The following is a 27,242-nucleotide window of genomic DNA, read 5'->3' as shown; positions in this document are numbered from 1 at the left end:
GCCAGAGGGGTTGTAAGGAAAGATTAAAAACTGAAAATAAAGGTAAAAAAAATGCATCCACTTTTTCCATCATGGAAGCAGTTTATTTTTGGTCTCTTTGTGCTAGTCACTTTCAGGCTGCTGCCCCGAGAGCATTCCCTCGATACCGGTGCAAAAAAAAAAAAAATTTACATAAAAACCGTAATATTTAGCAAAGTTTAGATTTTTGTACTACTACTAAAAGCAGGCACTTTAAGTTTACATGAATATTAAAGATAATGTAGAGGGTTCCTTTCTCAAACCCATATGTAAGGTAAAAATGACAAAAGATCACAGTTTCAAAAGATTTGAATGCCTGCACAAGTAAGAGGTTTTTGTTTTTAGATAACAGAGCTGGTGCATAGACTAACAACTAAAAATGAATCTTTCTTTAAATAGGAACACTAGGATGGTGTAATTATACCCCTGAAACTATGTTGTATGGAGCCATCCTATATATTTAAAGCCCCAGTGAGATAGCAAATATATAAAATTTCCCATCTAGGAACAGAGTTTTGGTGGTTTTGTTCTTTATTTAAAAAAAAACCCCACAAACATACGTTCTCTTTCAGCTCCAGTGCAAGTTGTTAAAGCAATTAAATAGAATAAAAATAGTCTTCCACAGACATTGCATCAGAACCTGGAGGACTGCAACAGAACCATTATCTCTAAGGAAGTGCATGAGTCACAGCAATTTAAATTGGATCAGGTCATTAATGTACAACAATATTTCATGTCAGATGTTCCCATTTACACTGTATTTGAAATGAATGTGACGCATACATACTTGAAACAAATCCTTTAAGTGCATTTGGGATTATATAAATGCATTCTATTATACTCTGCATTGAGAAGTTCTCCAAATACCCTGGTAAGGTAAGATGGCCAACACTCAAATCGACAGAAATGGAAAAAAACAGTTGTAACAAAAAATGAGACTTCAGTTACATTAGACACCACTAGACACAATTATGAACTACCCCTGGAAAGGTGGTATGTATTACATTTTGATTATGCAAATACATTAAGTGGAAGTGTTTTAAAAAATAAATTTATTGCTATATTTAAATATAGTTTCAAAAGATCATGGCAATCCATTGCAGTAGTCTTTCATAAGTTAGGCAGAAAAACTCAACATCCTTATGGTATTTATAAAAACATACACCTTCATTAATATCCCCAAAATAACTAAAATATACAAAGCTTCCTGCCTTGCATATTGTCATCAAAACATGATCCCCACACATTTTAGAACGTAAACAAAATCTATAATATTTAACCAAAATATCCAATATGACAACAGTAAGTATTAGATATTCAAGATGTAATTAAATACTTCAGTTTGTTCATTATAGCAAGGGTTGCTACCTTAAACATAGGCACAGTGAGAGAAATTTTACAAGGCACTAACAGGACTTGAGTATCTAACTGTCCTTTGCGCTTTTGACAATCTCCCCTTGTATCCTTTCAGTAGCATTCTAGAACAGCTATCAGTATTACCAACTCTAAGCAATCAGACTTAAAAAAAAAAAAATTCTTTTTATTTTCCTTCTTGTATCAGGGACAGTGTTTTTACATGTGCTTCCTGGGAAAGTTCAACATACAAAACTTCAGCTATAGAGATACACATTATTAAAAACACTGTAGCATAAGCTTTATCAGTAGATTACTTCATCACAAATACTCAAAATCTTGTTATAATATTGCTTAAATAGTGTTTGTGGCAGTGTTTTGTGAAACTTTGCCTCAATGGTCATTTCTCAAATACATACAATCATGTTCTTGTCTGAGTTTTTACTTATTTTCATTTAATTTCCTCTCTCTCAAAACTTGCTCTTCACTAAGAATTAAAAACATTTTTGAAGGTCTCAGTGACAAAAAATGCCAATAAAACATAAAAATGAAAAATGCTATTAATTTTGTTTGAACAATCTTTACCTGAACTATTTCTGAATTAAAAGGGTCTTCATCAAATATACAAAGAGAGAGGGAGAAAAAAAAAGAGGAAAGGTCTAGTTGATTCTAGGATACTACTTCAAACAGAGCCCAGATCAACAGCAAGCAAGTGGCTACCATCTGATGGCTGTTAAGTGGACTACAAAAAATGAATGTCCAGCCCAGTTCCTAGTAATTAGGTATCCAACTCACTTTAGCTGTCCCCTCTCACTAAAAGGCTGTCAGACCTCAGCAAAGAGGTCAAAGATTGAACAAGTATGCAAACTGAATTACCCCCTCAATACTAGATGTGGCCCCTCCAGGCTGAAGTAAAGCACATAAGCAGGGCAGTGAGGGAAGGTGGAGGAAGATTCTGGATTAAAAACTAAAATTCCATACTATGTGCAATGATAATAGAAGCATCTCCACAATGCCCCCTTCCCTTCCCCCAACCCACCTCCCTATCTGACCTCCCATAACATATTGGTAAGACACCCATTAAGGATTCCCAGAAACTTACTTGGCACCATTGCAGGCACCCAGAGAGAAGTGAACTGCATCAGCTTTAAGTTAAAAAGAGTCTTAAAATTTAACATTTTTTTCAAAGAAGATTCTAGAATGAACCATTCTTAGAATAATTCACCATTACACTATCTTAGTACAAAATTATTACAGTACTTATACACAAATTGCTGTAAAACTCATACAATCCATGTCTGCCCAAGTTATAAAGGCTTTTTTCTACACAGGTCAATACCACAGTTCAGTTCATCTTTAGACAAGCCAAGGGAACTCTAACTTCTAATTTCTTCATGAGATAGCACATCATCAGAACTGAAGAAGACACAAAGCTGTTAAGTGCCCTTCCACCTGCTGTTTTTTTGTTTGTTTTTTTTTTTATTGGTCATACCGATTCTAAACTAGATTTCATATGGTGGATCATGAATGCACAGTTCCTTCTAGTTTCATAAACCTCACAGTAAAGATATTACATACATACAAAGCCTTTTAAAAAAAATCCAAAAAACAAAAAGCAGTGAGCTGTTCTTTAGCAGCCATCATGTTGCCTACGTAGCTGTAAAAATCAAATCTAACCCAGGTAAATAAGGAATACTGTGTCATTAGGAAAAATCAGTATTTCTAAGTTAAAATGAAAGAGCTGTTGATTTTAAGACCTTCCCTGGGGAAAGATGAAAAGATCAATGCTGTCTCTGAGAACCAACTGACATTTGACCAACATCAAATCAGCCTCGTTAACAAAACCACCACTTTTGCTGCTTTGCACTTTTAGGCAGCCAGATACAAAATGAATTTTCCTATGGGCTCCAATGCGGTTAACAATGAAACAATAACTTTAAAATGCTAGACATATAAAATGCAAAAATAAAGTTTTACAGGATTTTATATTTAGACCTTAATATGACTAAAGTACTGAGGTATTTCTATTTGCAGTTTCATGTAAAACTATCACAGATTGATCAACTCAGAACAAAAATTCCCACCTGAAAGTCATTGCTTACTGTAAGTAAACTCTGAAGTGTAATGGAGCATTTAGACCAGTTTATGTATTTGACACATTCACTGTACTTGTTCAAGATGTGAAGGGGCCTCTTATATTCCATAATACACTGCACAATAGAGTCCATAAAGCTAATCAAATGCAAACAGAATGGCTTAAATTATTTGCAAAATAAGTTAGATGAGAAAAGTTACTGAAGCTCCAAATTCGGTTCAGCATAAAATAGGATCAAAGATGGGTAAAATGTTTGAATTGAAAATGTCCACAGCATCCATGTAAATACAAATGTAAGATTTACATTTCTATGTATTCTTGTCCCTGAATGTAACAAGAAGCCAGGTGAGGAAATTCTTTGAACTACTGTGAAGATGAAAATGGGAAGGAACTGGACTTATGACCTCCAGAAGGAAGAAGGCAGATAACCCTTTGGTAAAGGAATTTCCTTCCGCTGCAAACATTTCTAGGGGAAAAAAAAAAACAAAAAACACCCCAGTCATTTTAGAACCAATGCAAGCAATACCAAACAACCAAAAGAGATTGGCTACATTATGGAAACATCTGCACTCAACAGGACTCAAGTTATACAAGAAACTCTTCCACTGAAAAAGACTGCTATAAAAGCAAGAAAACGGTCCATCTAGCCCAGTATCTTGTCTTCTGACAGTGGCCAATGCCAGGTGCCCCAGAGGTGAACAAACCGGTAATCATCAAGTGATCCATTCCCTGTCCCTCATCCCCAGCTTCTGGCAAACAGAGGCTAGGGACACCATCCCTGCCCATCCTGGCTAATAGCCATTGATGGACCTATCCTCTGTGAATTTGTCTAGTTCTTTTTTGAACCCTGTTATAGTCTTGGCCTTCATAACATCCTCTGGCAAAGAGTTCCGCAGGTTGACCGTGCACTGTGTGAAGAAATACTTCCTTTTGTTTGTTCTAAGCCTGCTGCCTATTAATTTCATTTGGTGATCCCGAGTCCTTGTGTTATGAGAAGGAGTAAATAACACTCCCCTATTTACTTTCTCCACACCTGTCATGATTTTATAGACCTCTATCATATCCCCCCTTAGTCATCTCTTTTCCAAACTGAAAAGTCCCAGTCTTAATCTCTGCTCGTACAGAAGCCATTCCAGACCCCTAATAATTTTTGTTGCCCTTTTCTGAACCTTTTCCAATTCCAATACATCTTTTTTGAGATAGGGCGACCACATCTGCATGCACTATTCAAGATGTGGGCATACCATGGATTTATACAGAGGCAATCTGATACTTTCTGCCTTATCTATCCTTTCTTAATGATTCCCAGTGTTCAGTTTGCTTTTTGACTGCCGCCGCACATTGAGTGGATGTTTTCAGAGAACTATCCACAATGACTCCAAGATCTTTCTTGAGTGGTAACCATTAATTTAGACCCCATCATTTTATATGTATAGTTGGGATTGTTTTCCAACGTGCCTTACTTTGCATTTCTCAACACTGAATTTCATCTGCCATTTTGTTGCCCAGTCACCCAGTTTTGAGAGATCCTTTTGTAGCTCTTCCCAGTTTGCCTGGGTCTTAACTATCTTGAGTAGTTTTGTATCATCTGCAAATTTTGCCACCTCACTGTTTACCCCTTTTCCCAGATAATTTATGAATACTTTGAATAGGACTGATCCCAGTACAGACCCCTGGGGGACACCACTATTTACCTCTCTCCATTCTGAAAACTGACCACTTATTCCTACCCTTTGTTTCCTATCTTTTAACCAGTTACCAATCCATGAGAGGATCTTTCCTATTATCCCATGACAACTTACTTTGCTTAAGAGCCTTTGGCGAGGGACCTTGTCAAAAGCTTTCTGAATATCTAAGTACACTATATCCACTGGATCTCCCTTGTCTACATGCTTGCTGACCACCTCAAAGAATCCTAGTAGATTGGTGAGGCATGATTTCCCTTTACTAAAATCACGTTGACTCTTCTTCAACAAATTATGTTCATCTATATGGCTGACAATATTGTTCTTTATTATAGTTTCAACCAGTTTGCCCAGTACTGAAGTCAGGCTTACAGGCCTGTAATTGCCAGGGTCACTTCTGGAGCCTTTTTTAAAAATTGGCATCACATTAGCTATCCTCCAATCATCTGGTACAGAAGCTGATTTAAATGACAGGTTACAGACTACAGTTAATAATTCTGCAAATTTCACATTTGAGTTCCTTCAGAATTCTTGGGTGAATACCATCTGGTCCTGGTGACTTTATTACTGTTTAGTTTATCAATTTGTTCCAAAACCTCCTCTAATGACACCTGGGACAGTTCCTCAGATTGATCACCTAAAAAGAACGGCTCAGTTTGGGAATCTCCCTCACATCCTCAGCTGTGAAGACGGATGCAAAGAATTCATTTTGTTTCTCTGCAAGGGCCTTTTCGTCCTTGGGTGCTCCTTTGTTTTTAAGTAAGAAAATCACAAACTCCTGTGTCTCCTAGCTTCATATTTATTAAAACTAATCAATATTTGCAAGGCACTTTCAAAATAAAGTGTATTTTACACCTTTGCAAAATATTTCTTCAAAAGGATGCCTATGATGGATACAAAGCTAGATGCAGTTGTGTGAACAGTACATCAAAAGTCTACTCTGAAGGCGATTACCAGTTATTAAACTTATTAGCTCATATGACATCTAGGCTGTACAGAAGACACTATGTGAACAGGCACGTGCCTGAAGAAAGATAGTTGCTATGAAATGCAATGAATTAGTGTAGCCATAGATCTTGAACCTGGAGGTCTCCTCTCACTGCAATATCAGTAATCCATTTAGAACTGAAAGAATTTCCACTGAGAATCACATCCATTACAACTTTTTTTTTTGGGGGGGGGGGGGGACAGAGGAGCAGTTGAGAAGGGAGATGTTTTGGAGTCATAATCATCAAGAAGACTGAACAGACTCAGTAACAAAGAAGCCATGTAAGAACGGAGAATGCATCAAAAAGTCATAATCATGGACCTTTTGCGAATCAGAAGGTAGCATGGGATTTGCTGACTGAACGATACATCTTTAAGAAAAGGGAAAAAATAGAGACTTTCAAGAATTTAAAGAGAATGCTTTACCTCCAAAAATTGCTTAAGCCGCATTAAAGAGCCCATCTGCCCAGAGATGGTGATTGCTTCAATCCTGCAGGGAAATCAACAAGAGTGAGCTCCAGAACACAAACAGAAAAACAGCCTTGTGTTATTTACATGAGGGAGAGCTCATGACAAATCGGGGGGAGGGAGAATTCTCAGGAACACTAATGAACATAAATCTAAGAGGAAATGCTCCTAATTCTGAAAAAAAACTGACAGAAGTTTCTTTGTATAAGGTTTATATATATAGGTGTCATACCTGTGAAAATAGTCTTCTCTGATAAGTAGCAGCATCTTCCAGAACTGGACCTGGTAGTGTTTCATGAGCGCATTGCCACACACCTGGTACACAAAACCATAAGGGTAACAGAGATCAGATTTCAGAACTGGGCCTTGTAATTGAGAGAGAACTCTTACAAATTTGTACAATACAAATGCCTCAAGAACTCAGGCAGTATAGTTTGAACTCTGCTGGCCATCTGCATCTTGAATCACACTCCAGAAATTCATCTGGATTGCCACAGAACAAGAGAAGACTCCAAATCCATTAGAACAGAGAAAAGAAACATCTTGATTTATACAATGTCATGGAATGAAGCGCCCATCACTAGTGACAATTTCTACAACCATTTACCCCAATTTGCAGGTTTTCTATTATATTTATTCATATTCCTGTATTTTAATGCCATATATTCCAAGTTAAGGAAGCTCAGCACGTTCTCTTTCCCACCCCCAACATCATTATCAACACCACCTTGTTTCCTCATCATTCACCCATGCACAGTCCATGGCGCCATCTTTGAGATCTCCTTCTTGTTCAACAATATCTTCTCCTTACCCATTTTGCCAGTCCATTCTCTGGTCATGTCCCACTTTGACTATTATAGCAGTTTCTTTTCAACTCTCCCCATGGAGCTCATTTAAAATGGATCTATCAAGACCACCCTTTTTTTGCCACTCTGACTATACCTCCCTGCTGTCACTGTCTTGCATCTCTCTGGTAGCTTCCACCTTCTTCTGCATGAAGTTCTCTGCTCCACTTTCAAGGCTCTACAGACTTCTGCCATTTCCTATACCTGTCATTTTCTACAGAACTCCTCCTCTTGCTATCTATGCTCCACCATGCTTCTTTACTAGCCTCAACTTGGTCTTCACCCATTACCAGCTTGGTGCCTTATTTACGTACCTTTGTATCTTAGAATCAGTCTCCCAATTAATGTACACGAAGCTCTCTCCCTTTCTTGCTGTAAAAGCCCACCTATTCTGTGAAGCAATCTAATTAGGATGGCCATATGGCATAAAACGTTCTGCACTGTATTGTACCAGCCAGTGTCAGGACTAATTAGTTTGGGCTTGCCAAGCATATGAAGAATAAAAATAAGGAATTAAAAATATTGATGAGCTTAATGTGAACTGCCTCAGCTGCTGAGGGACCAAGTGTAATAAAAAGCCAAACACTGCACTGTGGGAGTCCCAGCTTTTTAAACAGATAAAATTGAAATCATATCACTGAGGGAATTAAAGGACTGCATCTAGCAAGGGTCTCTGATAATACACATAAGCCTCCTTTCAAGAGTGTGGGGAGGGGTAGAGGAGGGGTGACACTCGGGCCATTTATAAAAAACTGTCATGGCTACAGCCAACAGCATCTGAACCTGCTAATATTATATAGTAATGTCACCACTGCGTCTTATGGCACCTTACTGATGAGAGGACCTAGGACCAGACTTTTAGACTAGTTGCTCATCCAACTTATTTATTTTGCTAGTGAGGCTCATGCCAGGTCACATCACTTACCTCTAAGAAATCAAAGAGAAGTGTAGCTGTCACATCAGAGAGAGGCTCCATGTTCAACATTTGAGCCATCCAGCGCCATCCATGGCCCAGCCCATGAGGGTGAGTCTAAAGGAACAAGAAAGCAACTCACTGCATGTTTGATAATCTTGCAAAATATTGCCACCAAAAACATTACCAGATTTTTCTCCAGTTCCACTTGCTCTCCAAGGGACAGTTATTTTGGGACAATACTTTGTGCATTTTCAGAATATTTTCTGAGACTCTTATAAACATGCAGACAAACCCTTTCTTTGTATTTTTAAAGGAATTTTTAAGAACAATTTCAAAACATACTATTTAAAACATAATTCGTCTAAAGCTGGAACTGTTTTAAATTAGTCAATTAAAAAAATTCAAGTTCACAGTCCTTTTAATCACAGTTTGTCTCTATGCACAATGACTAGTTTAAACTCAAGTCTGGATCAGTTTTAAACCACATTTTAAACCAGTTCAGTCAATGCTGTTCCTATCCCAAGAACTAGTGCTGTAATATAACATTTTTAAAGCACCATTTACATACCACTTGTTTGTTTCCATAAGGCCACCGTAGTTGAATGATAGCCGCATAAAGACGGATCATTCCAGACATCCGTTTAAGGAAATTATCCTGCTGCTCTACCTTAGAATCCTTAACTTGATAACCAAGTATCCTATGTATTAGAAGAAAAATACTCTAATATTAATACACCAAACCAGGTTCACTGGTTTCCCAAAGTGACCCCAATTCTCAGCCTTCTTTAACAACTCTCAAATTTAACATCAGAATATGCTAGAGCTGTGCAAGAATTCACATGAAGGCTACTTATTAAACACTGAGCTGAGGAGTCCAGTGTCTTAAACATACTGGATATTATGGACAACACTTTTTATAAGGCCACGATTAGGGCAAACCGATAAACATATATCCCTTCACCAGCAAAATAAATAAAAAGCTGGATAAGCAACTACGCTAAAAGCCTGGCCCTAGGTCCGCTCATCAGTAAGGTGCAACAAGATACAGTGGTGACACCTGAAAGTCAGAACAGCATGAAGGGGCAAACGAATGTTTAGCATATCTGGCAAATAAATACCTTGCAAGGCCGGTTACAACAGTGCCATGTGAATGCTTATCATCACTTTCAGAGACACTAAGTGAGAAGCAGTCAGCATTATCTCCCGTAAATGTAAACCAATTTGTTGGTCTTAGCAATTGGCTGAACAAGTAGGACTGAGTGGACTTGTACACACTGAAGTTTTACATTGTTTTGTTTTTGAGTGCAGTTATGTAACAAAGAAAATCTATATTTGTAAATTGCACTTTCACAACAAAGAAATTGCTCTACAGTACTTGTATGAGGTAAATTGAAAAATACTATTTCTTTTGTTTTATGTTTACAGTGCAAATATTTAAAATAAAAAATAAACAAACACTTGATTTCACTTACAACACAGAATATATATGAAAATGTAGAAAAACATTCACAATATTTAATAAATTTCAATTGGTATTCTATTGTTTAACAGTATGTTTAACAGTAAAACTGTGATTAATTGTGATTAATTTTTTGAGTTAAACACATGAGTTAACTGCAATTAATCAAAAGCCCTAATACTATTTCTTTTCTTTCTTTTTTTTACTGTGCAAATACTTGTAATAAAAAATATAAAGTGATCACTATATGCTTTATATTCTGTGTTGAAATTGAAATCAATGTTTAAAAATGTAGAAAACACCCAAAAATATTTAAATAAATGGTATTCTATTAACAGTGCGATTAAGATTGTGATTAATAGTGATTTTTTTAATCACGTGATTAATCATGATTAATTTTTTTTAATTGTTTGACAGCCCTAGTTGAAACACTATTTTGGGGGGATGGAGGCATTTTCGTGGCCATAGCATCCACTTAACAGCAGACAAACCAGTGACACTGCTTCTAGACATGCTTGGACTGATCTCAGATTTCCAAGTAATGGCAAACATCAATGTAAAGCAATAAGGTTCTATTCTGTACTGGATACTTCAAAACTAGATCAGTAAATTATCCTTTGAGGAAGGGGGAGGGCCAAATGAGGGTTAATGTAAGAAAACATGTATTTCTTCAATTTCCCTACCAGCTGCTTCTCTCAGCCCTTACAGAGCTCCAAAGAAGAAGTTATATGGAGAAGTTACCTCTGATACTCTTCTATGGGAGTCCCCTCCTTGAATGCAGGATAAAATGGTACAGAGTAGGGGCATTTTTTGTGCAGGTGAGCTAAAATGAGATCTCCCACCCTGGGGTGTAATTCCCAGATTCCTGAAGCCACCACAGCAATTGGGAAAGCTGCCTCGTGGTGAGAAGCCACTTCCTCCTCTCCTTGTTTCTGAAAACATTAAAGATACGCCCCCCCTTTCAAGTTAATGCTCAGCAAAGACAACATTTTAATTTATTTTTTAGTTTACATATATGCTTTACTGAAGGCTCCTAATGCTTCTATATGTTCCATGAACACGCAGCTACCCAATATGGGAGGACAATACAATCTACATGTCCTTGCCAGAGAGAGACAGAGGCCCATAAACCCTTCTTCTCAGGATAAAGAAAGCTAGTAAGTGATTAGAGGCAGTATTTACAAAAGCCTGTAGTTAAGGTTACACAAGTATTTTCATTCTAAAGGACCATTTTCATATGCTTATAATTTAACCAAGTTTTACCTTTTGAGCTAGAATTCTGCACATTTGTGGTCAGCACAAAAGCAAGGGTTACTGATTGATTTAAATAGTCAGCAAATGCAGCTAAAGCCATTTGAGAATGGAGAGTAGAAAAACACTCCCTATGAAAAAAAAAAAGCTTAATTTGAATAGCTATAGCCCCTCAAAGGGAAGTGTTGGAAACTTGGCAGGGGCAAAGTCCCTAGATTGCAGATGTGTGTTTCAGCGGCCCAGTGAATTCTTGTTTCAAACTTTGCCAAGTTACAAAGGTTTTCAAATAGTGTATTTTGAGCACGTGCATAGGTTTGTGCTACATGATATACTAAATATCACCCTACATTCCACTGATACTATACATGCCTCTGGTTTGGTTTTGTTTTTAAAAATGTGTAGGGAGTAAGTTGAGGAGTCAACAGGGCCTTGCCTCCTTCCATAAGGTATGAGCAAGTGCATAAAGAAGAAAGCAAAACTCCTGTTTTCCCTGGGCCAAAAAATATATCCCCCTTTTTTCTAATAGCGTGAGCATAGCCTGGCAGGTGATAAGTTCCGAAGAGTTTTGTTTTCGATAGTTAAAGAGACAGGTCAGCATCCCAGAGAACCTCCAGAAGCTTTGGCTACCCTCACCACCCCAATAAGACAAGGTGTCCTCACCACAAATTTCTCCGCCAGTTTGTAATAAACAAAATCCAGACCCTGTGGATGTTGAGTCACCGACACAGTTCGCCCTCCAGACTGAACAGACTTTCCAGAGAGAAGATTATTGATTTTGTCAAATATCTCTCTTAGCTGAGAGCCTGTGAATATATCATCAATAGTGCACGGAGAGACAGAATATTAGGAAGTTGCCAACAAGCAAGCCTCAACCAAACCACATTAGCCTCAGTAAAGCTAGCACCAGATTCTGAAGGGAGGGGGTAAGAGTCCTATTAAATATTTCTAAGGGCTTGGCTACACCTGCAAGTTAGAGCACATTAAAGCAGCCCTGGGCGCCCTAGCTCACTACCTGTCCACACTGGCAAGACACGTAGAGCACTCTGACTCCACAGCTAGAGCGCTCCTGGTACTCCACCTCAGCAAGATTAACGCTTGCTGCGTCGTGGCTGAAACGCCTGGGCGTCAGTGTGAACGAGGTGTTGCATTACTGCACTCTGATCAGCCTCCGGAAACGTCCCATAATCCCCTTAAGTTGAGTGGCCACTCTTGTCTTTGTTTTTGAATCGCTGCAGGAATGCGGATATGCCCTTTGAAAACTCTGTCTCTGACAGCTGGCTGCTCATCTGCTCCGAGACAAAGTAACCATTAGTGTGGAATGCTGTGTGAGATGTAAGTTCAGACAGCAGCAGACAAGACAGCATGCTGACATGCTCTCAGCCCCCAAAAGCCCATTCTCTCTCCCCCCACATACACACAACACACTCCCTGTCACACTCTCCCCTCCATCCCCCATTTGAAAAGCCCATTGCAGTCACTTGCATGCTGGGATAGCTGCCCATAATGCACCGCTCCCAATGCCGCTGCAAGTGCTGCAAACGTGGCCACACCAGTGTGCTTGAAGCTGTCAGTGTGGACAGACTGCAGCGCTTTCCCTATTGCGCTCTCCGAAGGCTGGTTTAACTCAAAACGCTCTACATCTGTAAGTGTAGCCATGCCCTAAATCTGCTCATTAGAACTGAATTGTGCTAAAAATCAATAAGATCCCTCCCAACTGGGGAAAATACCCTCCCAACTGCAAGTAAAGAGTTCAGATAGCAAAGATCGGGACTCCATCCACATTAGCTCTCCAATGTAATAGCAATGCAGAGATACAGCGCAGGCTTGGTGTTCCCCTCAGATATTTAAAGGTTAACAGCATCTCAGCTGGGATTGTTCTCAGCATTTTCCTGACCTGCTATGGACGAAATCTGGCTCACAGGGATGCTGGCTGCTTTCTGGAGATCCATTCTGATATTCTTCACCTGTTGAAGATTGTAAAAAGCTGTTAAAATCACTTCAGACAAGAGACATGATCAAGCCCAAAGAGGCATATCACCACAGGGAAGACGCTTCTCATGAGTGGCCCAATCCTACAAGGATGCAGTCAGCACTAACTCCCACTGATTTTAATAGGAGTTAAGAGCACTCTCACACAAAGGAGGCATTCAGGTCCTTGCAGGATTGGGCTGAAAACGCTGATCAAGTTCGAGCCCAGGAACATACAACAATTCCATGAATTGTACATGGAACAGCTTCAGACTAATAAATGAAGAACTTATTTTGAGACAGCAACGTGCCAGCCTCCTTGAAGATAAAAGGAAGATATGTAATTGGGACTTGATCACACTTCATTCTGCCAGTCAATGCTGTGCATCTTGAAAAGCCAGAGCATGAAATATTTGATTTTCCAAGATAGAAAACAAGTGTATGTGATGCACTGGAAGGACAGGAACAAGTTTATAGTATCTAGGTTTTGCTCTGCTACAGCATTTTTTAATTGGAAATTGAGCAGGTGCTCAGCCCTTAAGGCAGCCAGAAACTTTTCCTGCAGTATTTAAACAAAAAACACACGGTACTAACTGAGAAGTATTAATAAAAAATAAATTCCTGTGAAAGCACAGTAGCTGCTACTTAACATTTTACTGTCTCCAGATTTCAACTTCATTGAAACCTAAGAGCTTCATTGAATCAATGATTTGTCAGTACTCCTCCCACACCTGACATTACTATAATCCGTTTGAGAATATTGCTTGCTGTGGAAATTTACAATTTACATATGTGATGCAAGAGGCACAAGTTGAATTTAAAAAAAAAAGGACCATCCATTTTCTCACCAGGAATGAGAGAAGAGATGCAGAAACAGGGTTGTTTAAAGGAATGTTTTTCAAAATCTTGTGTGGCATTAGCTACTGTTTAAGGACTTCCTGGCAGCCCCAACTCCAAGTTATTCGCTTTTTGGGGTTTAAGCCAGATCACAATATACACAGGCCAAAAATCTGCTCTACGGCAGACTTTCAAAATTTTTTACGCGCCCTCTTAAAGAAAGGGATTTTTTTTGACAGGTGAGTAAAGCATTTATTCATCATAATCTTGGTAAAAGGTGGATGAGTAGGTTTTGCAGGTGGGCTGGTAAGTTTTCAGGGCCATTATGAAGGCCGCTTTACATCCCACTCAAGATAAGAATTAGACAATAAACAAATAGAAAGACGGGGAGGGAGGGAGAGAGTTTTCCTAACAATATTTATAATTTGAATTCATAGAGCAGCCATACCTGATTGTCTTTGCAGTCAGTCAATCCACTAAAGGAAGCAACACACTGGTCAGAGGCATCCTGCAATTGCTGGTACCACTGCATTGTGCTCTCCTCTGCCTTAACCTGAAGTCCTAATACTAGACAAGAAAAGCAGTCACAAGAAAATAAACTATTACCACAACAAAGACATCAGAAATCCTAATGTCCTACAAAAATTGTCAAGACTCAGAAGTTCTGAGCAACTGTTGTTCTTCACAATCAAATTTAGAAAATCAATTATACCTGACAAAGGCTTTGCAAATTGTACAAAAGTCCACCCTTTGAAGACTGATCGCTCCGGTGCCTGGATTTTTTGAACTTCAGTTACAGACAAACAGTAAGCCATTCTAGAGGCCTTTCTGGATAAATGTGGTAGCAGGGGTGAGGAATTAGAAATGGCTCCCTTTAATAATCCACGCACGTAACCTAGCACACATCATCCCACCAGGTTCTCCCCTACTCTATTAACGGTCTGTGTCCCTCCTGTCCCAGCATGATGTGTATTGTCCAAGAATGACTGTTCTTGCTTCAATTAACATAACCAGTTTATGAAACATCAATTTCAGTGTCAATGAAGCTTTCTGCCAGCAATCCCATACTCACATTAGTTCTGTTTGACCTGAAGCCTACCCATGGTAATGCTCCCACAGCCTTTGAGTTTCTGAACCAGTGTTTAGTGTGGCAGTCCAATGGAGCTCAGTAAAGGTAGGTAGGTCGGTCTCACTGGAGCTGAACCTACCTTCCTTCTGCTCTTTCCCCCGTGGATGTTGTGCAGGGACTGGTGTCTGGGCCTTCAGCTGCTCTTGTTTCTGTAACTCCTTCTTTCTCTCTCTTTCTTCTTCTTCATCCCGCTTTCTTTTCTCTTCCAAAGCTGTGGCAATTTCTTGTTGCATGCTAGATATTAACCCTCGCATTTCCTGCAGTGCTCGCTCAGTGTTGGCTACATCTACCTGAGTAGGGAAACCTCTCTGCCAGGAAACAAGGAAAAGGCAAATTAAAGTTCCCCCTACCAAAAGGCCAATTGAGGGCAGGCTGCCTCTAGAACAGCACCTAGATACTTTGTGTAGAAGCTATGAACCTAACGCACATGCTGTCTACTATCCTCAATGTGCAATGGCAGCATCATTCTACTGGAAAGCCCAGACTGCCTCCTCAAGAACCAGTAATTACTTCACACCACCAGTCAAGAGAGGCAAGTTCGTGGCCTTTAGTCACTTCCTGGTACACGACAAGGCAGAATTTTTGCCTCCTACACCTATGTACACTAATTACTGAAGACTTCTACAGTCAAGCTCTAGAAACAGAAAGGGATCCACTGCAATGCAGCAAAATAAAATAAAAAAAAAAACCATCTTACTTATTATAACTAAGGAAAAATAACCACCTTTGCAAATCCAACACAGACACAGAATCTAGCGATGGGGCCAGACAAGACTCTCAATACATTAGTTCCATTAACAGGGTTGGATAACACAACAAAAAGGGATCATGCTAGAGAAGCAAGTCCATGTAGCCTGAATAGCCATTTCCCTTTAACTCCACTGGGAAGAGGGCTATTTCAAATGCCAGCTAAAGCTGAAGTTACAAGACATTTATGATAGACTGGAACTGAGAACTAACCCAGCCCGTGCCAAATTTTAGAAGTGTGTCATTGGTTCACTCTGTCTCCCACCTTTCATATAGAGAAGAGTAGTTTTGTGAGAAAACCTAGATGCTATAGGAAAGCTTGTGAATGCTGGAACCTACTAAACACTGTGCATCATTTAATCTCAAACAATTGTTTGACCACCCACTCCAGTTCTAGCATGGTCTCAGAAAAGAGATATCTAACGTTAACATTTTACAGTATATTTAACATCAAGTATCTCTTCTCCAGTAGAAATCCCCATGAAGTTTATATAAGCCTTTTTCAAGGAAGCATTTAAAGTGCATTGAGAAAAAGATTCTCTTTCTTTCAAGATTAACCAGTGCACAAGAACTGCATCTAAAAGCTCTTCTGTGGCAACATAAGATCTCAAAGCACCTCTCAACTAGCTGACGTAGCGTCTCCCTTCAAGGAATGAGAAGCTAACTTAAAAGGAAATCTAGAACCTCATTACCTCACTAGTGGTGCGAATGAGCCCAGACACTAGCCCGCAGATCTGGTTGCCACGGTTACTGAACCCTGAGAGATCTATCCGTGGCAAGTCTTTATGTCTGTAGTTGGGGTCAATCTGCTGGTTAAGCTGCAGCACCTCTTCCTGGATAGAATAGAGGCGGCGTAACCTTTCCTGGCCTTCTTCCTTGCGCAGACGCTCCAACTCCTCCTGACGCTGCCTCTCCTGTTCTGCTTCACGAAGTTTCAGGTTTAAAATCTGGAGAGGAGGAGGGAGTGACAGTGTAAAAATAAGCTACATAAATAAAGCTTTTCTCACAACACTACCTACACAGTTCCTGCATGTTACCCACAAGCAAGGATGCTCAGGAAAATCTGGTTAAAAACTATGTTCCAGTCACTACTCTTGCTGGCCCTGGTTTAAATCCCCACTGCAGAAATTCTACAAAGCCTTTAACAGCATGAGCTGCACTACAGCATACGGGTGCTGTTACCATAGGACTCAACATTTCTGGAGGCAGCAACAGTCTCAGGGCGAGTTTGAAGAATTCAGTCCAAATATACTCCCCATCTAGAGAGAAAGATTTTAGCAACATCCAAAGGAAGGACAAATCCTGCCTGCTCATAATATACATTGACTGTGCCGAGCAATGCAGGTTGGGACACGACAGTTCCAGCTGGTATCTCAGACTGTTTGGCCAACAAAGGGACCAGCAGCATACACAAAAAGCAAAAGCATATTCAAGTTCCTGATCGTCACCCTGGAATTTCACAAATCAAACTGCAGGTAAAGTTATCAGTACTGCAGCTGGGTAGGAAATGGCTTTTCTGTCCTGAAGGAAGGGGGGAAAAAAAAGATTAAAAAGTTTTTCCCTTTCCACATCAGGATGAAACAGAGACCTTCCAATTTTTTTTTTGTAGAAAATCGGAGAGATCCACCCCAGAATAGCCAATAGCTCATTGGCACATCCCAAGTGAGTTCCCTAACTACCAGGCTCTTTGCTATTGTTGAGTGGGTCTCTCTCAACCTCTACTGTTGGAGCTGTTCCACTTCGTATAAAATAATCATTGGAGAGAGAGAGAGAGACTGACTGAGACTGACTCTATAACCTGATGGTTAGCGCGCTCACCTGCAATGTGGGGAAGACAGGGACTTGAATCTGTGAACCCCTAACCACCGGGCTAACAAGTCAGTCAGACAGGCTTTCCCTATGCCTCTCTCCAATCTCGACCTCAAAAGTCTTCCCAATGAAAGTTTCACTGAACTTTCCTGAGAAGTTTCAGTTCTGACAAATCAGCATTTTCCAACAAAAAATGTTTTACTGAAAAATTCCCCTCCAGTTCTGTGGCTGTTTTGGAGCATTGGTCTGAAATCAAGAAGATGAATCTGAGAAAAGACAAGTGCAAAGAATTTCACTTAGGAAGGAAAAATCAAATGCACAACTACAAAATGGGTAATAATTGTCTAGGCAGTAGTACTGGCGAAGAGGATCTGGAAGTTACAGTGGATCACAAATTGAATACGAATTGTGAAAAAGGCTAATATAATTCTGGGGTGTATTAACAGAAGCCTCATATGTAAGACACAAGAGGTAACTGTCCTGCTGTACACTGGTGAGGTATCAGCTGGAGTGCTGTGTCCAGTTCTGAGCACCGCACTTTAAGAAATACAAGGACAAACTGAAGAGAGTCCAAAGGAGAGCAACAAAAATGCAAAAAGGTTTACAAAATCTGACCTGTGAGAAAAGGTTAAAGAAACCTGGTCATATTTAGTCCTGAGAATAGAAGGTAGAGAGGAGACCTGATAAGTCTTTATAACAGTCCTTAACATATTTGAAGAGGATGGCGATCAATAGTTCTTTATCTCCACTGAAGGTAGGACAAGTAGTAATGGGCTTAATCTCTAGCAAGGAAGATGTAGATTATATATTAAGAAATTGTTTCCAAGTATAAGGATAGTTTAAATACTGGAATAGGCTTCCAAGGGAGGTTGTGGAATCCTCATCATTGGAGGTTTTTAAGAACAGGTTGGATAAGCACCTGTCAGGGAATTGTCTTAGGTATACTTGGTCTTTCTTCATTGCAAGATGACTTATCAAGGTCCCTTCTAGCCCTACATTTCTATGATTTTACAACAACACACATAATGCTTAATATTATTTATTTTACTTTAAATGGTTTTAATGGATTATAGTAAATTTAAGCCATAAAATAGGAGTAATTTCAATTTTAAATCTATTGATTTTTAAAACGAGAAATGTATTTAATTTAAATATAATCCATTGTTTAAAAAATCTGATCAGGACACACAAGAATAGTACACTTCTCTGTTTATAGATTGAACTAAAAGGTTTACTACCACAGAACAAAAGTGAAGGGTGGACAACATCCTGACAAGTTGGGTTACAATGCCTCAATGGCTATGGACATTGTCTTGAATAGTTATATATTAAGGGCTAAAGCCCTGGTCCATCTGAGGTCAGTAGCAAACTACCTTTCATTTTAACTATGATTCAGCCATGAGTGAAATGTAACTGCTTCTATTCCTGCAATGTAGCAGAATGTCCTAAATGATGAACATTTCACTGGAATATCTGCATTCCCATGGGGATGTATCAAGTAGGTGGGTCAGCACTGCAATGTAGTTTTCACTCTACATGTTACGCTAAGCATCACTAAAGCATTTAAATCTGTGCAAGTCCTAGCTTCCAAACACAGGCCAACCACCCTTTCTTGTAATAGCACTACCCTTCCTAAGTTCAGACCTTTGCTCTGTGTCGATGTTCCTCTTTCAACTTCTCCTGCTGACCCTGGGCCTCCCTGGAGCTGAAATACAAGCAGAAGAAAATGAGGGATTGTTCTGTTCTTCAAAGGATTCCCCACCCCCTTCCCTCAAGACATGCTCCGGATAAAGTACAGTCTATGGACACACCAGAGAAGTTATTTTTAAATTGGTTTAAAGGAGGAGAACTCCATCAGATGCAATCTCTCTTCATCCACTTACTGAAAGCTGGAATCACCTGAAAACCACCCTGAAAGATAAATATCAGTAGGACAGTAAATGCAAAGATGCTGCATATGAGATTTTCAAGCATAAATCACAGAAGTGTTAACCCCAGAGTCCTGACAAAATTCCAAAAGATGAATTACACTCTCCATTCTTGAAGTATCAATTAGATAGAACAGTCTTCACTTCCTGTCCTGAACTACTGCTGTGTACTGTTAAATAGATGTCTTTTAACACCTCAAAGTTCCTATTTAGTTTACATAGAGTCCTGTGGAAAAAAATAGTATGTGAATCTGTAATTAAAGACTATCACAACACATTTCCACAAGGGGCCCAAATTAAGGATTTTCTAACTTTTGAGTGCTTTACTTTGCAACCTTAATCGTGTGTGTGTGTGTGAGACAGAGAGAGAGAGAGAGAGAGACATTTCCTAGGTTTTAAAAAACAGCAAACTGAAAAAACAAATATCATCACATGTGGATCATCAGCAGGGCTGGAACCTTCAGATCCACTGCAGTGACCTCTTCCACTTGGTCTTACAGAGTAACTGATAGCGAATAACCATCTACTATTGCTATGTGAACCAGCCCTGGAGTGGGATGAGACATTTTGCCAGCATATTTCACAGATATTTGCTGATGGCAGAGAAACAGTGAGATTCAGGAATCTTGGGTTCCATTCAGGATAGACTGAAATCTTCAGCACAAGGCAGACGCCTGGTATGGAAAACTTCAGGCTAAACAGCTAAAGCTTTGCAAAGTTAAAGCAACTGAAAACAGGATCTTGGAATGGAAAGTGTTGGGCAGCCTTAATAATAGGTAGTGCTACCAGCTCAGCCTCCAACAGAGAATACTTGTATCAACAGATAGTGAGTCAACTTTATACTTTAATACCCATGTGTAAGGCAGCAAGTGACTTCCATGCACTTAAATTCTAAACCATAACGTTACATTAAATTTTCTTTACTTGTAAAAGCCATGTGCACGTTTGTTTGAGCATATGATCACGAAGGATGGTTTCTTGATGTAGGATATTCAACAAGACATACAAAAAGATCTATTGGCTACCAATTAATTCACAAATCTAAACAGAAAGTAGCTTTTTTTTTTTTTTAAAATAGGTTTACAGATCCAAGAATCAAAACTCTCAATTTAGTCAGTCTCCAACAACACAAGTTAGTTGCTGCATTTCTAAGAGGTCACATAAGAGAACTACCCTTACCTCTTCTCCATCACTTCCTGCAGGTCCTGGTATTCCTGATGCTGTTTTAATTCCTTCAGCTCATCAAAGCGCTTCAGCTGCTCACTCGCCATATCAGAAACCACTCTCATCATCTGCTCTTGCTGCTCCTGCCTCTGCCTGAGCCCTTCCTGCAGATTTTGAGGAGAAAGGAAGAGACTTTAACATACACTATGCATTTTGAACACAGTCCTGTGACTTCTAATGAAGGAAGTAGGCTCTGGAGGGCCAGATTTCACATAAACATCCCCACCAGAGACTTTGACAGAGATATGAACTGCGCTACAGTAATCACTGGGATCTGCATACAAGGTAATGCAAGCAAAGCAGCACAAACTAGGCCAAGATAACCCCTAAATTAAAATATGGTTATGGTTATCTGCTTGTCCCACTAGTTTTGGTGGATCATCATCACATTTGGCTACATAGTACCCCAGTGATTCAACATGCCTTGTTACCTTTCCTTTCAACCTATGGACCTCCTTGTACATCCATATGCAGCCTTCCACTTCTGTAACTTTAGAAGGTAAAACAAGAAGATGGACTTTGTGGTCTGTCTCCAGCAGCCTAAGATCTTCATTGCCCTGTATGGACAGCAGGACAAACCAAGTCAGTGACAGATTAGATCAGTAAGTTATGCAGGAAACTAGATAAACTGACAATCTTTCTCTAGAAAATAGCATGCACCATAAGAGACAAAGGACTCAAAGCAGACTACTGCCTATCTAGCGAAGGTTCTTATACATTCCCATCTCCACAGTATTCGAGTGCCTGACTATCTTTAATGTATTTATCCTCACAACACCCTGTGAGGTAGGGAAATATTATCCCCATTTTGCAGGTGGGGAACTGAGGCACAGAGAAACTAAGTGACTTGCTTAAGGTTACATAGGAAGTCTGTGGCGGAACAGGGAATTGTATCCAGGTCATTAAGTCCCCTGTCTCTCTTATATTTTACCTTTAGATAAAGGAAAAGTGACTGATGGATCTCCAAACTATTCATTATTCGATAACTTTCATCAAGGAAACTAAATAGCACAAGTTTAATCTTGCCTCAGTCAGCATTCTTTTTGAGGGAAGGAGACCAAAACTGAATGCAATATTCAAGGAAAAGACATACTGGTTTTAAAATGCCAACTATCACGCTTTTAGCAATTAATGACTGCTATCCATTAAGTATAAAACAGTGAACTGTCCATAATAAGACCTGCCCTGTGTCTTCCCCCCCACCCCTAATTCTCTAAATTAGCTAGCATCTTGCAAAATGCATGCAAAACTCAAATTCATTCCCTGGATGTGAATTACTTTGCAGATATCTGGGTTAAGTGGCAGCTTATATTTTAGATACCTGAATACCAAGCCTGAAATGCTCTAAAAAGATGTAGATCATGTTGCTATCTATCACATTTTCTTGAGTTATAAATATTTAGCTATTAAACAGGACTCCACTCCAGGCCCCAGGGAACCCCACTTATAGCCTTCTTGTACCTAGAGAAATAGTCACTTACACTCATGCTGCTTTCTAACACAAAATAATTTTTAAATCATGGTAGAACTTCATCAGATGCTCAGATCCAAGTGGCATTACTCAATATGGCTTCCTTAGCAAGTTTTCATAATTCTACAGGAGGCCAAGCTGCTGCAAAAAAATCTCCTAATTCAATTTAACTGTAAAGTACTTTATGCACGTTCTCTTTCTCCACCCCATTCTACATCCGGTCTTCAAAACTTAGCTGCTAATTGTCCTATTTCCTCTCCATTCTACCTTGTAACAGGGGCCTAACAGCTGTAAGTAACTTGGAAGGACTTTGGAGAGCAAGCAGGAGAAAGCACAAGATGCACCCATTCATTTTCATTAAAAGCCTAGATTTACACCCCATAGTCATCCTTCCTCCATATTATTAGGTCTCACAGTGACAGCCTGGAGAGCTAACGTTTTTATACTGCCAAATGGAGTTTGGATCTGGTCCAGTAGGAGACATTATTGAAGAAAGATGTCACTCACCCTTCCAACTCACTATTTCCACTTACCCTATCCAAGAAGCTGAGTACGTTCACTGTTAGAACAAATTAACACATTAGTACTAGTAGACCATTGGATCATCCTTGATCAGGCAGATTAAGGCTAAAGATCACCATGCTCTTTCCCTAGCTGCTTATATATGGGTAATTAGTTAACAAGCTACCTTTGATTCACTGGGTGCTGCAGATGAAAGTGGTGAGGAGCCCAGCTCGCTGGCAGGAGAAGTGATCTTTGCAAGGGAGGGCGGCTGGTCATCTGTATGGGGAATGGACTCATTGGGTGTTGAACTTCGGGAGAGAGGTGTTTCCTGTAGAGATCTGGAGATCACTCGATCCAGCACCCAGCCAGAGTAGGATGACAACTTGGGAGGGGACCGGCATCCTTCCAAAATATCCTGGAGAGAGAGAGAGAGAGAGAGAGAGAGAGAGAGAGAGAGAGAGAATGAATTTCTTCTATGAGCATGTAAACACTCTACCAGAAACCTACTGACTGCTATACTTACCTCCGGCTTTCATCCAGACCACATCACACGATCCATTGTCTACAGCCAAGCTCTAAGATACAACTGCATTTGCTCCAATCCCTCAGACAGAGAAAAACACCTACAGGATCTCTATCAGGTGTTCTTAAAACTACAATACCCACCTGGTGATGTGAAGAAACAGATGACAGAGCCAGAAGGATACCCAGAAGTCACCTACAGTAAGACTGGCCCAACAAAGAAAGTAACGCCACTAGCCGTCACCTACAGCCCCCAACTAACCTCTCCAGCGCATCAAGGATCTACAATCTATCCTGAAGGACAATCCCTCACTCTCACAGACCTTGGGAGACAGGCCAGTCCTCATTTACAGACAGCCCCCCAACCTGAAGCAAATACTCACCAGCAACTATACACCACACAACAAAAACACTAACCCAGGAATCAAACCCTGCAACAAACCCCGGTGCCAAGTCTGTCCACGTATCTATTCAAGGGACACCATCATAGGACCTAACCACATCAGCCACACCATCAGGGACTCATTCACCTGCACATCTACCGATGTGATATATGCCAGCATGTGCCAGCAATGCCCCTCTGCCATGTACATTGGCCAAACTGGACAGTTTCTATGCAACAGAATAAATGGACACAAATCTGACATCAGGTATTATAACATTCAAAAACCAGTAGGAGAATACTTCAATCTCCCTGATCACTCAAAAACAGACTTAAAAGTGGAATTCTTCAACCAAAAAAAAAAATTCAAAAACAGACTCCAACAAGAAATTGCAGAACTGGAATTAATTTGCAAACTGGACACAATCAAATTAGGCCTGAATAAAGACCAGGAGTGGATGGGTCATTACAAAAACTACTTTCCCCATACGGTTACTCACATCATCTTGTCAACTGTTTGAAAAGGGCAACCCTCAATACCACTACAAAAGTGAGTTTTCTTCCCTTGGTATTTTACAGTTGAGAATAGCCTACTTCCACTTTAATTAAATTCTCTCTTTAGCACTGACCCCCTTCTCCCCCCCAAACTTAGTAAGGCAACTCCCATCTTTTCATGTACTGTATGGATATACCTGCTACTGTATTTTCCACTCCATGCACCTGATGAAGTGGCTTTTAGCCCATGAAAGCTTATGCCCAAATAATTTGTTAGTCTCTAAAATGCCACAAGGACTCCTTGTTGTTTTTGCTGATACAGACTAACACGGCTACCGCTCTAAAACATCAAAGTAATCTACAAAACACAACAGTTTAACTTTAAGAAAAAAAGCAGATCTTGAAAAAGCTCTGATCAGGTCTCATTCACAAGGCTTCATTGTGCAGATACCAATATTACATGATAATATTGTGTCAGCCTCAATACACCATTTGTCTTCTCCTCCTACAAACTTCTCCGTGCTCATTTCCTTGCTGCCTCTTATGCATGGAACACCCTTCTTGAGCTGGTCCACACAGCCACTTAATCTCTCCTCACTTAAATCACTCCACAGGGTCCACTTCTTCGATATTATGCCTACAAGAAGCCAGATAAGTGTATGTCTACACTAGAAACACTGCAGCTGCACCACGATAGTGTAGAGAGACTACAGTGACAGAAGGCATTATCCTGTCACTGTAGTTAATCCACCTCTCCGAGAGGGCAGTAGCTAGGTCGATGGAAGAGTTTGTCCATTGATCTAGCAATGTCTACACTGGGGCTTAGTTCAGTTAACTACGTTTGTCGGGGGTGTGAATTTTTCATACCCTTGGTCGACATAGCTAGGATGACCTAAGTTTTAGGTATAGACTGGGCCTTAGTCATCTACTTATTTATTTAACTTATCCCAGGAGTAAGTACTCATGTACTAAAGGCAAGGGATCAAATGGTAGGCAGGAGAGATATAAGGTGGAACTGAAACTGGGTATTGTGGTTGGGGATCAAAACGAAGATGAATCAGAGGGGAGAATGCAACATGTTTAATTTGTCATCAGTCAACATTGCTCTGATTGTCTTGCTTGTCTGTTGTATTCTGTTTACCATCCTCATCTTTGTCTTTTTTATATTGCAACATCTTATAGGGCAGACACTGTTTTTTTCTCAGTTTGGAAAGCACCTAGCATAGTCAACGTGTCATTACAATTTAATTAATCTACAGATAGATTTGGGAACAGTTATGGAAAGCGCCAAAGAAAGGTCTTGAGGAAATGTAGTTCAAAAGGAAGTTTTATACACAAGGAGTAGTAACGTTCTAAGGGGCCAATGTACTGGCCACATATACTCAACCAAATCAAAAGCCCCACAAACTAGGATCATCAGCCAGTAGGTCCATTCTTGCATACCAACAAGGGATCTACTCACCAGGCAGAAAATTAAAAATAGATCTGTCTGTAGCTGCCACATATGCAGCAACACCACTTAAGAAAGAAGGGAACTCTGCCGTCAACCCAAGTCTGAGAAGTTTTATTGAATATTGAACAGGGTGAAAAATCTCTCAAGAAGCCCATCTCACTGGAAACAAACTTTGCACTACAAAGAGCACCACCAATGATCTGAGGTTAACTAATACACTGGGTGGGAGGGAGGCAGAAGTCAGCTATTTCATTCATTGCTTTAAAAATGAAGCCAAGTGTAAAGCTGTAATACTTAGGGGGTTTTGGGCAACAATAAGAACTAAGTAGTAATCTGAAGGGCCAGAAGTTTTCAGAGTGAGATCTTTATATAAGCCACCAACTATAAATTACTGCAAACAGGATTTCAGACAGCACCAGTCAGGACACAGGGCACAAAGTAGTGGCTCATGTAACCGCTGTTTACAGCGGCGGGTCTTAGTCTGCAAGTTGACAAACACTTTTGATGAGTGACCTAACAAGAATGGGTAAGAAGTCAAACTATTAAAATCCAGGTGAACAAGTCAGTCAACTGATCACCAGAGCAGGGCTGGCAGGAAGCGGGTCCAGCACCCCCGCCTCATGCATGTGGCGGGGGGGGGGTCCCCGAGCAGGGCCGGGTCCAGCCCAGCCCAGACCTGCCCCTTGTGTGGGGGGGGGGGTCCCCGAGCAGGACAGGGCAGGGTCCCGCCCCGCCCCGCCCCTTGTGTGTGGGGGGGTCCCCGAGCAGGGCAGGGTCCCGCCCCGCCCCTTGTGTGTGGGGGGGTCCCGAGCAGGGCCGGGTCCCGCCCCCCCCCCGTATGTGGGGTAGGGTCCCCGCAGCGCTCCCCCGCTCGGCACTCACCTCACCCCGCAGCAGCCAGTCCTGGGAGTAGCTCAGCTGCCCCTTGCTGGAGCCCTTGAGCGCCTCCAGGGTCTCCCAGCGATACCGCTCCGACGGCATCTCGACCCAGCCTAGGGATCGCCGCCAGCCTGCCCCAGCCCCGCCAACCGTCACGCATGACGGGGCCACCGTGACCTTTGACCCCCTCACACTCCTTCCGTTTCCGGGCACGCTGGGCTCTCCTCCTGCAGTGGGTGAGGAAACGGCAGAGGGGCCCCGCAGCGCCCCCTAACGGCGCGCACGGAACTCCGCAGTCCGCATTGGGCCTCCTGCTGCAGCTCCGCCTGTTAACCCCCCTCCGCGGCCCGAAGCGTGCTCCCGCTGCTAGGGGCTGCCCCACGGGGAAACAACTGCTGTCCGCGCCTGCTAGTTCAAACGCCAGCCACCCACAAAGGTTCAGACCGTAGGACCCAGGCACCAAGGGTGAAATCCTGGCTCCAGGCAAAACTCCAACCAGTCGCAATGGCGCTCGGCTTTCTGCCTGGAGTGACCAGCAGAAGCGACCCCCAGTCCAGTCCAGTCCGGTCCCCCTGCCCGGAGCAGAGCATGAAGAGAGGAGCCCCTGCCCAGGCACAGAAAGCCTCCCATCCATTATATCCCACCTTTTCATTACAAACACCCCGGTTGTTTTATTGCATTGATTACCTGGTCAAACGTGGGAGGCAACTCCTCCAGGGTGGCTCCATACAGACACCGTCCTGGAGGAGGAGAACAACAGTTACAGCACATTTGTCATGACTGGCTTGTGGTTCACATTATTCCCATGTACAAGTCT

General features: G+C 40.9%; 1 protein-coding gene across 4 annotated transcripts; it reads right to left on the bottom strand.

Annotated features, from left to right (window-relative positions):
* Positions 1-534: 534 nt before the first annotated feature.
* On the bottom strand, positions 535-27,242 carry GLE1 (GLE1 RNA export mediator). Of its 4 annotated transcripts, none has more exons than XM_043498646.1 (16): positions 27,113-27,242; positions 22,879-23,109; positions 21,151-21,276; positions 20,675-20,823; positions 19,212-19,272; positions 16,451-16,705; positions 15,091-15,319; positions 14,331-14,449; positions 12,972-13,041; positions 11,738-11,880; positions 10,568-10,758; positions 8,936-9,065; positions 8,377-8,481; positions 6,839-6,921; positions 6,565-6,628; positions 535-3,932 (listed from the first exon to the last, which is right to left on the bottom strand). In XM_043498646.1, exons 1-16 carry the CDS (start codon positions 27,194-27,196, stop codon positions 3,864-3,866), a joined length of 2,109 nt encoding a protein of 702 aa, XP_043354581.1. In that variant the 5' UTR covers positions 27,197-27,242; the 3' UTR covers positions 535-3,863. The 4 variants fall into 4 exon arrangements, with proteins under 4 accessions (XP_043354581.1, XP_038230185.1, XP_043354582.1 ...); XM_038374257.2 differs by lacking the exon at positions 27,113-27,242 and adding an exon at positions 26,429-26,721; XM_043498647.1 differs by lacking the exon at positions 27,113-27,242 and adding an exon at positions 23,161-23,295 and having other exon boundaries at positions 22,879-23,122.

The sequence above is a fragment of the Dermochelys coriacea genome, chromosome 16 (assembly GCF_009764565.3).
Source record: "Dermochelys coriacea isolate rDerCor1 chromosome 16, rDerCor1.pri.v4, whole genome shotgun sequence".
Taxonomy (NCBI): Eukaryota; Metazoa; Chordata; order Testudines; family Dermochelyidae; genus Dermochelys; species Dermochelys coriacea.
Note: the sequence above shows the minus strand (reverse complement) of the source record. Positions and strands in the feature narration are given on the sequence as shown.

Excerpts from the sequence above, each read along its gene's own strand:
- GLE1 (XM_038374257.2), bottom strand. The coding sequence starts at position 26,527 with ATGCCGTCGGAGCGGTATCGCTGGGAGACCCTGGAGGCGCTCAAGGGC. Across the intron at positions 21,277-22,878 it reads CAGCACCCAGTGAATCAAAG|GGCAATGAAGATCTTAGGCT; the intron begins GTAGCTTGTTAA and ends CTGTCCATACAG. Across the intron at positions 10,759-11,737 it reads AACTGGCGGAGAAATTTGTG|AAACAAGGAGAGGAGGAAGT; the intron begins GTGAGGACACCT and ends TAATGTTTTCAG.